Source organism: Rhodnius prolixus, unplaced genomic scaffold (assembly GCF_049639745.1).
Source record: "Rhodnius prolixus isolate KJV_2025 unplaced genomic scaffold, Rpr scaffold_4, whole genome shotgun sequence".
NCBI lineage: Eukaryota > Metazoa > Arthropoda > Insecta > Hemiptera > Reduviidae > Rhodnius > Rhodnius prolixus.
In genome coordinates, this window is record NW_027411614.1 from 33,842,138 (window position 1) to 33,857,249 (window position 15,112).

Genomic DNA, 15,112 nt, shown 5'->3' on the forward strand with positions numbered 1-15,112 from the left:
CAATCTCATTTTATGCGAAGTAATTCTATCCAATGTAATAAATAATTCTGTTATTTATAACGCTGCACATCGTTCATATTGTCTTTAAACTTTAATTAACATTAAAGATTAATGCTACTTTTTTTGTTTTTAAGTAGAAAGATTTAAACATGACTTACATTATCCATACAAGGTTAGCTGTAATTAACATCTCGTATACCTTCTTTTTTACTGCAAAACTTTTAGGAAAGGGAATTCCAATTAATGTTATAGTAATTTTTTAAAGAAACATTTTATTACAAAAAAATATATAAACAATTCAGTGTACAAAGTAGTTTTTATTTATTTTTTTTTAAATAAAGTTGAGGTCAGTTTAATGGAGAGCCAAATTTCCAGTCCTATCGCCTTCTGTATCCACCGCCGGCCCCACCATATCCGCCACCAGAATGGTGACCACCAAAATCAGCTGTCGTGTAATCAGATTGTGGTGCACCATATTGGTAACCACCGCCATGATGGCCAGGCTCTGGATAGCGGGCTTCTCCTTCGTATTTAACATCCGCATGAAATCCAGTTTTCCAGTCAGCGTGGTAGGTTACAATTTGTGTCCTTCCATCTGGCAATACAACCCTATATTGTCCTTTTACATTGTGCCCATCACTGGCTTCTTGTTGGCCGAAATCAGTACCAGTATGGTGGTCCTTCACTGCATAACCAAATTCATAGGGTTTGGCCTGGAAATAAAAATAAGGAAATATTAGTGTAACATTCTGAGCCTTCGTAGATTGTAAAGTTAGAGGCTTATACTCGTATTAATGCAATATCCACTGCGATCTAGAAGATCTATTATGGCTCCCCTGATTGTCAAGCTCCACTAAGTTGTCTGTATATTCCGTTTATCATCACTAACCTCGCAAGTTTTATCCTGATGTGCACCTATTAAACTTTGTTGCAAATCTCTTATATTAGAAACTTTTTTAAAAAATGCATTTTAGAGGGTTAGTGAGGCGACAATTTCACCCATGAACATGAGAAAAAGACTCATCCTTCTAATATAATATAAAACTAAAATCTACTGCGTTGCTGATATTCTAAATTTTTAAGAAAACCGATTTTCCTCATAACCAAATAGTTTTTCAACTTAAACACGTTAATTACAGTAAGGACTTAATTAATTGTAGTAATTTTGCAGATTTTCTTTTTTCTGAAAATAATGATTTTGCTTTTATGGAAATTGCTTTGATATAAGGCTTAAATAAACGTCGGAATATTTGGTTTTAGAGATCAGACCTAAAAGTAAAGTGTTCCTTCAGATAATTTAGTTCTTTTATATTAGACTAGGTTTACTAGTTTAGGTTTTTTAAGGTTCTACCTTGGGGTCTACTTTTTAAGGATCAACCCCCCGGCACCTGCCATGATTCTTTGTTTGGTTTGCTACAGTTATTTTATTTTGGGGAAGTTGTGTTTCAGGTGCCGGTCTACAGCTTCGCTCCTATTACTTCTGCTGCTAATAACAATTTAAAGAAAGAGCGCTTCGGACTCCAAATCAAATAACATGATTAGTAGCAGTTTAAGTGAAAAGATCTTTATATTATGTTCTGAGTTTTCAGTGCACTTATTTGCACTGACAAAGCTGATTTGGAATGAATAAATGAAGTGGGATGGTGGTTTCAAATATTTAAAAATAAATATCAATTAAAAGTGACATTAATATAATTTATGACATTTCCAAGCAATCTCTATTTAGATAATCAATAGCAGAGGCAGACAGACATTTCCTTGTGATACTTTTAAATAAGAGGTGAACTATTCAAACAGAAATAACCATCAGGGCAAGAAAAATGTATGTACGAAATAATTGGGAATAATAGAAAAACATGGTAATATTTTATAGCTGTATTGCAATAATAATAAAGAAGCTAATATTTCCCATACTAAGCATTGTTACGCCAGCGTTCTACAACCATGTCCAGCGAACTGTGTCCCTAATCTACTAACAACAATTAGACTGATGTTGCCAAATAATGGGCAGTTTGAAACAAGATTACAATTTAGAAATCTTTATTAGATAAACTAGGTGATGTTATTTTCCCTTGCTATGGTTGCTAATGGATACACGACAATCTGAGAAATTACTTCCCATTGCATCCTTCTTGCTCTATATTATTATATAGAGGTATTCCTTCTCACTCTGTTTTAATCATAGTTTATTGGAATCAATTAATAAATACTTTCATTGTACTACTGCTTAGGCATTTTTTTTTATTATTGGTTGTAAATAAAATTTGTTACCTAAAAGATTACCTAAATATCTTTAGTATTGTTATTCAAAACGGATTTAATTTAAATGTCCGATAAAACCTGATTTTTACAAACTTTTTTTCAGTGTTAAGGCTAAACATATTTCAAAATTGAAATGTAAATAATCAATTTTATCGAATTAGACTAAATTCATTTCAACTTGGTTAACTTTCGAAAGAAAAGTAATGCAAATCTTAAGCTTTGTACGACCGGCTCCAAACCTAATTAAGAAAGAATTTCACTTTTATTATTTAATAATAAGTTCCATTGGAATGTTTTATTACTTTTTGAAAGATATTACATCCCATCATACGGCAAAATTTTTAAAGTTATATAAATCTGTTGCAAATTTTGACATCGGCTAACTCAGTAGGGCATTCAGAGACTTGGAACTTTGAATTATCGTTAGATAGAATCGTAATGAGGAAAATTACGCCATATAAACCGGAAAATAAACTTTTAAATCTATCTCATAATTTGTAATAGTTTCGAACTTTAGTGATAGAGTTTAAGCACTTTTAATCGTCTTTCATTTAGTAAAAAATTGAAGGCCGCAGATTAAATGATTAAATTTAAGATTAACAGATTAGAAGTGACGTTATAATTAGTGATTAGATTATGTCACTTGTGCACATTAACTGTAATAATAGCAAATGTAATTATTACTGTAATTGATTACAGTAGTTATATCAGCGATTACATTCAACACCTTAAAGTGAATATTGCAGTTCAACGTGCTGTTAAATTGTAATCTTCATCTATGACTGGTCGCAGTTAGACCAGTCAGAGAGTCACTTTCTTTCCCTTGGCGTTTAAAGTGAACACATTCCTTGCATAGCTTGATCGTATAATTTATATTACTTGTAAAAAAAATGGATACATTATTTTATGAATGAGTTCCAATGTTCTTCATTTCATCTCATCATAATATTTTTTAATGTTTAACTTTAAGACACCACAATAATTTTACAAAAAAAAGCAACTTATATGAAAGTTATGTTTATTTTCAAATTAGTAGAGGAAGAAAATGATGATTTTACGTAGAAGGCAGCGAATGACTGATTGAGAATGAATGGCTCTATTATGTAACAGTACGAATAAGACCTCCTCTTCGTAACAATCTTCTATATTTATTTCCTCTCCTAGACTGATAATAACTTTAATGCCCGTTTTATCCAGGAAATAATTACTCAAGAATTACGATAGCGAAAGTAACCTTTTAAAAAAAACCTCCCTAAATTCGGAAAAACAGAAAATATTCTTTTGGATTTATTATGAATAATTAGTTTTCCAAAATTATAAGAAAATATTGAGCATAAGTAACCAATCAGAAAAATAGAATTTTATATTAAGCGGTCTTTGGATTTTTTGTTTATTTGTTAATAAATAGTGAATGCGAGGCCCATATCAAAGAAACACTTCGCAAATTATGATAAGTAGATTTCCGGTTATCATTTAAAAATTTGTTACAGTTGTAATACTTCCTCTTTTAGCGGTAATCAATGAAAATTAACGTCTAACAAATGAGTCATATCATTAGACATAGAGAAATAATAACTCAATGCGTCAAAAAAAAAAATGAAAATATCAAAGCAATTTAGTGACTATTGCATTATCTGATTTAACCATGAAATTAGATATTTTACAAATTAAGTTCGAATGAGGTTATTTGCAACGGTAAGAAAATGATATTTTTATGAGATGACGTTAAATTAGCGGGATTTTGTAATTTGTTGCAAAAAAATGGAAATAATGTTAACTGTTACCATAAAATGTAAAATATTATTTTGTTATTTTCGTAATAAAAATTCTGAGCGATTTAACTAAAGAAATTACTTTTTAAGATTACCCAAAATGATTAACCCTAATTTTCGTTCTATCATTTCCAGTTATCAACAATATCTATAAGGTGTATGTCCGACAGGCAGCCTATTATTATTTTTACTAATTTAATATGAGGCGCTAAAACATTTGAGTTCATCAGCGCCTTTTTCAGTTGCTCTTTATCATTTTTGGAATCAAGAGATTTTTATTATTAATTTTTTATTTCTATTTCATTAAAACAAAGAAAGGAAATTTTGATAATTGAAAGCAGTAATGTGAATTAAATTGAAAATAAATGCTAAATTATAAAAATTCATGGAAGAAAACTATAAAAATGTATTTAATTAAGTTTGTATATTAAAATGGTTTCAAAAATGTTTGGAAAAGATTTAATTGGTAAGAATTGATTCTTGGTTTTAAGATTATGATGTGAGTAAAGCAATACTTTTTGTTATTTTAATCTACTTTGAATCTACCTTTACTAGTGTTTTAAAAAGTGTGTTTTACTAGGGTTTCAAAAGAGGAATTTAGCCCCTACGTCTCCAAAAAGCTGTCTGTGTTCACAAAGATGGCCCTTTAGGACATTGAATACGTACACACACACACACATATATATAAAGATACATTTTTAAATTTGTATACTTAAGAAGGGAGTTGTTTGCTGAACGATCCAAAGCCTTAATGCTTTGGAACGAAGTCTTCATGATCACAGACATCTGGGGTACAGTGTGATTGATACAAGCACAAGTTCTTTAAAAATTTAGAATCTTCTGCGATGACTTAAACACTGAGAATGTTAAATTACATTGATTTCAAGTATTTAGATTCTGTCTTCAGTAATTGGGTTCTGACTCCAATCAAAATTATTCTTCAAAGTCACGGCAAACTCCTATGAAGAAATATAAATAGAAAGTAAAGTGCCTATTTTTGCCACTATCGATTGAGTGTGAGAACCGAAGCCTGCTCTCCCCCTCGATATACTTAGAACGGGCAGAAAATGTACAGGATAGACCTCCTTGACAATACAACCAGGTGTTAAAGAAAAAGTCAATATTAAGAAACTCTTTGTAAAAAATTACCAAAAATTTGTAAAATTTATTTGAGTATTTATTCAGATTTTCAAAGAAAGAGAATAGAAGCAATGGAATAAATAAGGGATATTCTGAAACTACGGACAGTGACGAGCGTAAAGATGGATAATGCGAGAAATGCAAGTAAATCATCAGCAAACAGTTGCACGTACTTCAATAGATCCTAGACACTGTGAAGTTCGGAGAAACAAGGAGTTCGGTGTACTGTACCGTGAAAGAGCTACCATGATGCAAACAGAGTCTTACGATGGACTCAGCCGAGAAAGTCGTGAGGAATAGCGCTTCGCTCTCGATGGAAGACCACAAAAAATATGGCGGAAGAAAAGCCTTAGCACTGGCTGAATCTTCAAGGATGTATTCCGAGAGCAATTCTAACCAGACGTGATTAACTCGCCAAGCATCTGAACAGGCCATTAATTTACAGGGTGCATTTCCTTAAAATCAAGTGTAATGTTTGTTAAAAACAATTTAATCAAGACCTGTGTTATGAAAATAGATTTCTTTTTTGGTTAAATTCTACAGATTACAAAGTTTATTCAATAAATGTACCATTTGAAGAATAGATTTCTTTAATAGCCGAACAAGAGATCTGCTTTATTCCAGAGAGTTTGGACATTGCAATGGCTGTTACGTATTAAACAAGAAAAATGAAAGTATCGTAAATCGGTATTATTATCTCGCAAAGATGATTATTCAGAAAATTACTAGCCGAGTTTCCTGTTTATAACTAAAATAATTTGGAAAACAATTTTTTTCCTTAATGTTGCGGTGAATTCATAATTTGGAAACGAAACTTCCTCAATAAATAAAGATGTTTTAGAAAAAAAAAGGGAGAAGTTGCCCATCTTTGGGCGAGGATTGTTAATAATTAGATGGTTAAGAACGGCCTTGGAATTGAGCAAAGTGAGACCGCAAGTTTAAAGTGAAAACTGGATGTAGTCTCCCATCTACATATGAGCATGATGTAGTTTCCGAGACAGGCACGTGAGAGACGCTCCCACGTGCACTGGGAAAGTAAATCATGATTAAGTCTTAAATGAGGCCAAACACAGGTAGCCACTCTTCCTATATGTGAAACATAAACTATGATGTCATAATCTTGTCTCCTGTAACTTACTAATTTCCTTAAAAAGAGAGACTCACTTTTATTGTTAATAAAAACACTTTATTCTCTCATTGTTATTTAATTGTATTTAATCTTTTTTTAATTTTATTTTATGATGTAAGAACAATTAATTAATATTCTGATTATTATTGAATAATATCTTTTCGCAAACTGTGAAGGAAATTATTATAAAATAAAGGGGTATGTTTTGTCTTTCTTCAATTTTTGTATAATTTTTATTTAGTATAAACTGAGTAAACTTTATAAAAAAAAAAATTAGCTTGGAAGTTCATATTTATTATTTTTTGTTTTAGAATTAATAATTGTTGAAGAAGATAACTAGGGAAGATATGTAGGGTGATCCATTTAAAACGCACCAATCGCTAATAACTTTTTAGGAAAGCGGAATTTCGAAAAAACCCACGAAGTAAACTATATGTTTTTTTTTTGGACTAGTTTTCAAATTTTCTACCCCCGATTTTTGTTCTTTGCGTCACCAATAACATTTTTGCAGTCAGAGGACCTCCCAAAACGAATATTTCTGGTGGAAAATTAATATTGAAAGCCGTTCATGAGTTGATAAAATAGTAACTTTGATCTTAAATATCTCGACAAATATTAGGGGTATCCAAAAACGAGGTCAACGTCATTTTACACAATTTTTTATGTAGTTTTTACAATCATTGCCAAAACCAGTGGTCCTTGGCCGTAACTCCGCCAAAAAATAAAGATACAGCATCGGGGGTAGAAAATTTGAAAACTAGACCCAAAAAAACATAGTTTACTTCGAGGTTTGTTTTTCGAAATTCCGCTTTCCTAAAAAGTTATTTGCGATTGGTGCGTTTTAAATGGATCACCCTCTATATTTCCTCTCTGCAAACTCTTTTAAGAATTATCTGCTGCAATTAGTAGACGTGTTGGTCAGTTTCTTTTTTAAAAAAAACTTCACATAAGCAACTATGGAGTTAACTGAAGAAATAAATTTGTAATTCAATAAGGAAAGATCCTAAATATTCATAAACTTGAGCTATAAGTGAAATTAAGTACAAAGAAAAAGGACAAAGGTACTTAAAATAGGCCCCACTGGTTTATTAGTGTTTGTAGAATAATTCTAGACCAAAAACTGTTGAGATATTTTGTTTTATTTAAGAAACTTATTGGTACGCTGTTATTCTTTTGTATCCAACAAGTATTTTACTATTTGAATACATTATCAATAAACTTCTAGGCTACAATAGCCTAGCAAACTAAAGAATCTATTGCACAACTGCAAAAAATGTAAATGAAAATAGCTGAACGTAAATGATAATTACAAACAATTCCATAAAGAGAGAGATGCTGTTTATGGAGCACATAATGGAGAAAGTGAATAAAAAAAAAAAAAAATTCTTGTTGCCATATCGAGGAAGTGGACATTATACAGATTTAGGGATAAAACGATTGGGCCACTTATCTAAGATTTCCAGTCACAGCACTTCCTTCGGTAGTTTTTGTTTAAAAAAATAATTATGGAAACAAAAGATCTGCGATTGGATATGGCAAATATTATTCGCAATCTTATTTATGTTGGTACATTACCAACATTAATTCAATTCATTGCAATTATGAAGCATGACAACTGATGTTTTATTTAAATAATGCTATAGTTTGTATTGAAAGAGAGATTAAATTATAGGGTTTTTCAACTAAAGACATCTTTGTTTGCGAAATACAAAATAAGTTACATTTCAGGAAGCTGAATTTCTTTAAATAGATCAAAGTGAATGTTTTCAATAATCTCTAATATTACAACATCGCCTATCGTTAGAAAATACCCTAGTATCAAGAGTCAGTATTGTAAGAATCATTCAAGCAAGAAAACACAGAACTAAATCGGATTGACATTCAATAATAAAAGACTTGAAGTACAAAATAAAGAAGGAATTCCAAATTAATTGATAACAACCTCACAAGGACTTCTTACACCTAGAATAGTATTCAGCATTTAGTAAAATAATAATTACTGATCGATATTTATCATTGAAGACAAGTTTTAAGGGTATCCTTTAAGAATTCCACGGAATCAGAATCGTTTGAAATGTTGGAATTCCTTACGCTTTGCAGAGGATTTATTTGTTTTAAGCAATGCAGACAGAAACTTATTTGCAGAGTGTAAGCTCGAGGAAATTTCAAATTAAAGTCATAAAAGAATTCGCGAAAAAAGGTTCTCTGTAAATTTTCAAATAAATTAGTTTGGTTTGGCATCCACGTCAGAACTGACATTTCTAAAACATCACCATAACGTCACTGTATGGTAAATTCAAGAATTTAATATGACCTAATGTTAAATTAATGATTTCTTCATTGAACTAAAAAGGACTCTTGTCAGGTTAATTTTACAGAATTCAACTGAACGTCTTACTGCAACTATATAGGACTGTGCTTAGATGAATTTTACGAGTATTCCAATACCTACATCGAAAATGGTTCCAGCGGTGGTGTATACACAAGTACGAATTGGAGAGTTTTGTTTCGAATGCCTATCAAATAGAAATACTTTAATTAATTATCGTTTGTCCATTTTGCAGATTCTACGATAGTTGTTAGGTAATAAAATACCATATCCGTATCAATATCGATTCAAGGGAATTCAAGCCGTTTAAGTTAATCGGAGTCAGTCAACGTTGATGTGGTTGAATTAGTTTTTCACTTTCTTTAAAATGCCAGCTTCATCAGAATGACCATTAACTTGAACTCTGAAAATGAATGTGTTAAAAGGCAATCTATTTTTATCTTGAAATATTTTTGAAATAAAATTATTTTAAAGGTGTGTTAGGAAGCAAAAGTTAGAGGAAGTAGTCCAAACTGGATTTTTATTTATTTAAAGCAATGAAGGGGGAGGTGACAGAATCCGGTTGAGTCCATGGTGCGTGCAGAAAGTGAATCGGAACTGCATAATTCTTAATTTCAGATATATTTATAAGGAAGTAAGATAAGCTAAAGCTATCTGTGTGTATTAGTGAGATAGGAATCTGCGGAGCATGAAATTAAATGAACTCTTCTAAAAACGTTTTTTTTGCAGACGTCTATTAGTAGCACATTTAATTGGCCATTGATCTAAATATATATATTTTTTGCTAACAATCTAAAGAAAGTTACGTCTAGAAGCGGTAAGAGTTCATTAATTTCTTATCTTCCCGTAAAGGTTTCCTCTTGAATCAAATGAGAACGTAACATGTCTTCCGGAGCTTGTTTTCTGACTCAATTTCCAATATTAAGGGGAGACAGTCGGACTTCTGGCGGAATAATAGTTCTTATTTGCGTAACAAAGAAAGTTACAGAATTCTCGACCTAATTTCCTGTACTACATAGATATTTTTATGGAATATATTAATTAACCTCACAGAGAAAGTTTATCCTGGCTAATAACTAGATTTAAGTGGTGTTTAAAAACAGTATTTTAAACAGGTTTAGTTTACTATTATATTATACTCACATTATACTCCAAATTTTATTAATTTTTTTATATTTATAAAATTGTTTTTTTTTGTTGGAATTCATTATAACTAATTACTTTATTTATGATTTTCAATCAATAAAGTTCTCAAGGAAGTTGATTTTTAGAGATGTTCTAGATTTTATTTTTTTGTTATTACGAGGTGCTGTTTTACTGCATTGTTTATTTTTATAACTTGTACTTGGCTATAGAGACATTAGAACTTATAGCGTTTTCGAGATTTACGTATTGGAGAAAACATTTAACTTCTTGTAGTATTGATGGAAAATGTAATCATTTATGTCTGGTGACTGTTCTAAGTTAGGAATTGCTCTAAAGATAGCGTGTTGCACATGTAAACGCCATTCTTAACCAGCGAGAAAATTAAGGAATTATGACCAATGGGTTTTCAGTTCATGTCTTATAATTCTTATTTCTATTTCGATTAGTGAATCATTGTTGGGAGTTATAGCAGCCAGGCCTTCGTAGAAAGAAAACGTTTCTGTTCGTCTAAAGAATTACTGTGATTGCCAATTGCTAAATAATCTTGTAATTTAACGTTGAAGAGTGCTGTTTTTTTTACAGGACTTTTCAGAGAGCAGCAAAAGAAGATTTTAGAGATGTTCTAGATTTTATTTTTTGTTATTACGAGGTGCTGTTTTACTGCATTGTTTATTTTTATAACTTGTACTTGGCTATAGAGACATTAGAACTTATAGCGTTTTCGAGATTTACGTATTGGAGAAAACATTTAACTTCTTGTAGTATTGATGGAAAATGTAATCATTTATGTCTGGTGACTGTTCTAAGTTCTCTTCCTAGGAGCTTCTTACAGCTCACTGTCCGGTGATGGACAGTGTTGTCTGTAACGAGAGAACACTGTCCGGAGGCCGGCAGTGCACTGGAAAAAGCTCCGGGCGCTAATAACCTCAGCTGTTGATGCGCAAAAAAAAAAGAAAAAAAAAAGAAGATTGACAGGGCAAAAGGCCACACAATGTATTAAGATCTGTTAGCAGCATCCTCTCTATAAATGTGGATTGAAGCTCTCATTGAGATTGTTCTAGATAAGAAAGTCGACTTTAAGAGATTTGAAGCCTCTGGTTTACTTATTAGAGAAAGAGACTTAAAGGGTTGCTCCTTCTTATTTAAATTTTGGATTAACATTCTTCTCAAAAATAAAATGTTTGCAAATATTTAATTCTTTAAGGACCTTATAAAAGAAATAATATTTAAAAGTAAATAAAATAAAAACTGTAAACAGTAGTGTGCTCACATCTAATTCTAAAACTATTATCTTAGACGAGGCTACGACGTTTAAATTTTAATTATAACAATTTTTTATTAAATTACTTTCCCTTGACCTGCTTTTAAAGAAATGATTTTGAAACTAATTTGAAGAAGATGGGCAAATTAAAATTCAAATACCCTCAGTAAAAGTGTATTGAGTTTTGTAAATTATAAACTCTTGAAGTTTTTGTTTAATGTTCTCTGGCGTGAATTTTATTAAAAGCTTTGAAAGTGGAACCAAATTAATGTTTCTTAGCATTTGTTTAGTATTCTGTTTTAAAGCTTTAAATTAAAATTTTGAAGCAGAAATACGGCAAATTTTAATACTCATAGAGGCATTATTAACATTAGCAGCATTGAAGAAGTAATCTTTAATATTTTTCGAATAATTTGGTCCCAAATTTTGAGAGAAATTTCTCGCAATTTACATGAACCAAGTCATAAGATGTAAAGCAGAATTCATATATTCAGTTTCTTTAAAACACAAAATGATGTTGCCTTTACGATAAATGTTTTCTTAAATTCACTTAATAGTATTAAAAATTATATTCCACTCGGGTGCAAAAGGTCCAACTCCTTGACTTAATTAATATTAGTGTAAGACAAAGTAAAAAGTGATCTATTTAATCATTTATGAACTCACTAATTTCTCCAAAATGGATTAGATTTTTCTTAAGTAATTACTTGTTTCTTTAATTCAATAGGTATTCTAAATCATCTAGAATATTTTAATATTTAGAATTTCTTAGTTTTAATATTTAAGCGGAAACTAAGTCTAATTACTTATTCACTGCTTAATTTTTAATTTGCTTTTAATGGAACTTTTATTATAATTTCAGGAAAACAGTATCAAAACTTATCTCCTTAATCTTTTACTCTTTAATATTGAAAATGGTAAGCAATAATTTAGCATTTCTTTAAATTTGAATTTGGAACAATTTCTACGTATGTATTTGTCTTGCATGTTTAATACTTTTTTGGACTTTGATATTTAAGAAATAAAACTATTTTAAATAGAAGTAACTCTTCACTTCTATTTAAAAAGTATATTTACCTCGTGGTTCTCTTCATGACCGCCTCCGTAACCACCTCCATGACCGCCTCCGTAGCCACCTCCATGCCCACCACCAAAGCCGCCTCCATTACCGTAACCACCGCCTCCACCTGTAGCTCCATAACCACCAAAGTCACCGCCAGCTGGTGGTACACCATACATTGGAGCTAATCCGGCGGCAGGTGTATAGTCAGCTTGAACGGCTACGGCTAAGAGTAGTGTGAAGGCACATAACTGTAAATAAGACAAAGATAAAAATTAAAATTATTAATTAAATGAAGGAGTTAGGAGTGGATTGAGGAGCTCCAATGTGCTAAGTGAATTTTAATGATGTAGTTTCTTCTTGTCTTGAAGTTTTCCAAGAATCAAATTGGTAAGTTCATAGTTATCTTCGTATTGAGCAATTTAAAATTGTAGTATAATACATTTGAAAACTTTTCAGCGAAAACTAGCATTAAGATCGTTCAAAATATCCTTCTGGAAATGGAAGAGCAAATATATGATATTGGAAATGCATTAAGGTATTCTCCTTAATCAATCTTCATCTACTCGCGTGGAAGTAGCCTTATACTGTTTTCTCTAAGCCTTATCTCCAGGTGTTTTTGCCTTCATTTCAGTTCCGCAGCCTAAGCAACTTCTGAATATTTACTTCCTAAATTTCTCTTCTTAGGTGTCTTCTTCTCTTTTCTTGGTTGTTTTTTTTTACTTTTTTCTTCTCTAGCAAAATACCCGAAGTATCGTTGCTAGACATTTGTAGTAGGTGCATTATTTAGAAGTAACTCTCGATGTTTCCTGACTGTATAATCCAAATTCTGTTTCTCTAAAACCTGAAGGGATTTTTCATTAGACAGCCATTTCTACTGGTGTACAGAGCCTACTAACTAGTAAGGATTTTCAAGTAAACCTCTTGGCCTAGAATTCAGAGCCCCCATGAGCCACTAGAATTCTCAAGAGTGAAAAAATTAACAGTGTCACTTCTTTATTCAACAACAATTCTTGCACTGATCGCTTTAAATTTTGTTAGATATAATAAACTAACCAGTTTCTCATAATTTTACACCCGAATTGTTTTGCGTAAATAATAAATTAAAGTTGATTCACTAAAAATTAATAGAAACATCAATCAAGATGATAAAATCATTATTACAATTCTTGACTTCAGGATCGTGGTAATGAAGAAATTAGTTGAGGTGTATAACTCATGTCAAATGAATATGGCAGAAAAACATTTAACGTATACCCGAACAGTTTCAGAGCTAATGACTCAGCGCTTTCTTTTGTTGGCACAGCTACAAGGTAATTTAGTCATTTAGTGAAGTTAGCACTTAACTCTCCATTAATGACTATCTTAGTTCTGCAACAGGTATATACCATGTCATCCTGGGCTGTCTAAAAAAAATTTATATTGACGAGTTTACTTTTCCACGGTAGGTTACTTTGTTTTTGTTTATATGATTTCTTGTTTCTATTTTTAGATTTCCTCTATTTTTATACAAATAAAATTCCAAATAAGTTGATTGCGAAGCTAAATTATCATAACATAAATATGATAAACTTTCTGAGGTTACTCAAGTCTCGATGTTACGATTCCAACAATTAGGGCAAGATAACATCTAAAGCCGGCGAAATTCTTTTAATAGGTAATAAAATTTTACTTTCACTGCTCCTATTTGAAAAGAAAGGCATTCATTCTAGATTTTACTAAACTTATCAAATGTTTTATTTACTAACATGTTTCTATTAGTAGGATTTCTGGCTAGTACTCGTAGATACTAATCTAAGAACGTTAATAATATCTTTAAGATAATAAATAGACATTGTAAGGATTCCTTCACAGACTGAAAGTAAGGGATATCTGCTCATCAACAGCAGACAGGCTTTGAGGTGGACCGGCTACAGGCTTGGTGTGATGACTGAAGAGTTGGTTCTTTCAGGCGAACATTGCTTGAATTCACTTCATTAAGAAAAAGACATCTTTTAACGTCGGTTATTCATACCATTTTTTGTTGTTTTTTTTTTAATTTTAATTGTAACATTAACTAATTTACTTTAAAACTTTATTTAAATAAAACTAATTGTAATTTAAGGGACATTAAGTACCGGTATTTTTTCCGATTTCAACATCAACAAACCTTTCTTGTAAATTAAGTTTCCGTGGAGAGCTAATTTTTAAACATGTACTTAAATAGCCCAAAACAGCCAAAATTTTAGGCAGATCTAATTTTAGTTGACAATTACTGTACTGATGGAAAACGCAAGTTTGTATGATGCAAATGAAATGTGAACTCCATCGATGGAACCCACAAATCAAAAGATAGTTGAAAAGTTCTACGAAAACAGCCCAGATTCATCACAAAAGAAGATATATAAAGTTTTAACTGATATCAAAAAGAACATGAGTAGGGTAATTGTCTAAAACTAATCTTTATTACACAACAGAACAGAAATATAGATGGTTAATTTTAGAATTTGTTTGAAAATATAATATTGAAAAACTGAGTTGCTTACTTACCAAATTCACTTTTCTAACTCATGAAAATCCACACTATACACCTAAATATTAAACTAATGCAAAAACAAATTTAAAACATGGATAGAAATAATTGTTTACCTTTGTGGTAGACATTGTAAATGTAGATGTGTGATGACTATAACTGTGTAACCCTAACTCTGCGTTTGATCTCTATATATATTTATATATACATATATACACGCGGAGAGGGTACAAGTTGCAAAGCCCCTGTCTACAGTAGAGGCCCCACTGCCTCCCCTTTTCTTAAGAACAAACAAAAAAATTAGACATAACTAGAAGAAATAACAGCAGAGTGTATCCATCCCCACTTCGGAGTAACTGCACTCTTCAGATATCTTGTACCACTTCAATTAGTATTACTTCCGAAAGTGTACCAATTTTACCCTTCCTCATGCGCTCCGATTTGCTCCCTTCTTATTGCGAAAAGTTCTTCAAGCTATTCCCACCCTCGTACAGTTTTTCT

General features: G+C 31.3%; 1 protein-coding gene across 1 annotated transcript; it reads right to left on the reverse strand.

The window, feature by feature from the left end:
* Window positions 1-314: 314 nt before the first annotated feature.
* LOC141455768 (uncharacterized) lies at window positions 315-14,888 on the reverse strand. The gene is made up of 3 exons (XM_074131129.1): window positions 14,728-14,888; window positions 12,117-12,350; window positions 315-713 (listed from the first exon to the last, which is right to left on the reverse strand). The coding sequence occupies exons 1-3, from the start codon at window positions 14,740-14,742 to the stop codon at window positions 378-380; spliced, it is 585 nt and encodes a 194-aa protein (XP_073987230.1). The 5' UTR covers window positions 14,743-14,888; the 3' UTR covers window positions 315-377.
* Between the last annotated feature and the right edge of the window lie 224 nt (window positions 14,889-15,112).

Coding starts and splice junctions, on each gene's coding strand:
- LOC141455768 (XM_074131129.1), bottom strand. Junction 714..12,116: donor GTCATGAAGAGAACCACGAG/GTAAATATACTT, acceptor TTTTATTTCCAG/GCCAAACCCTATGAATTTGG.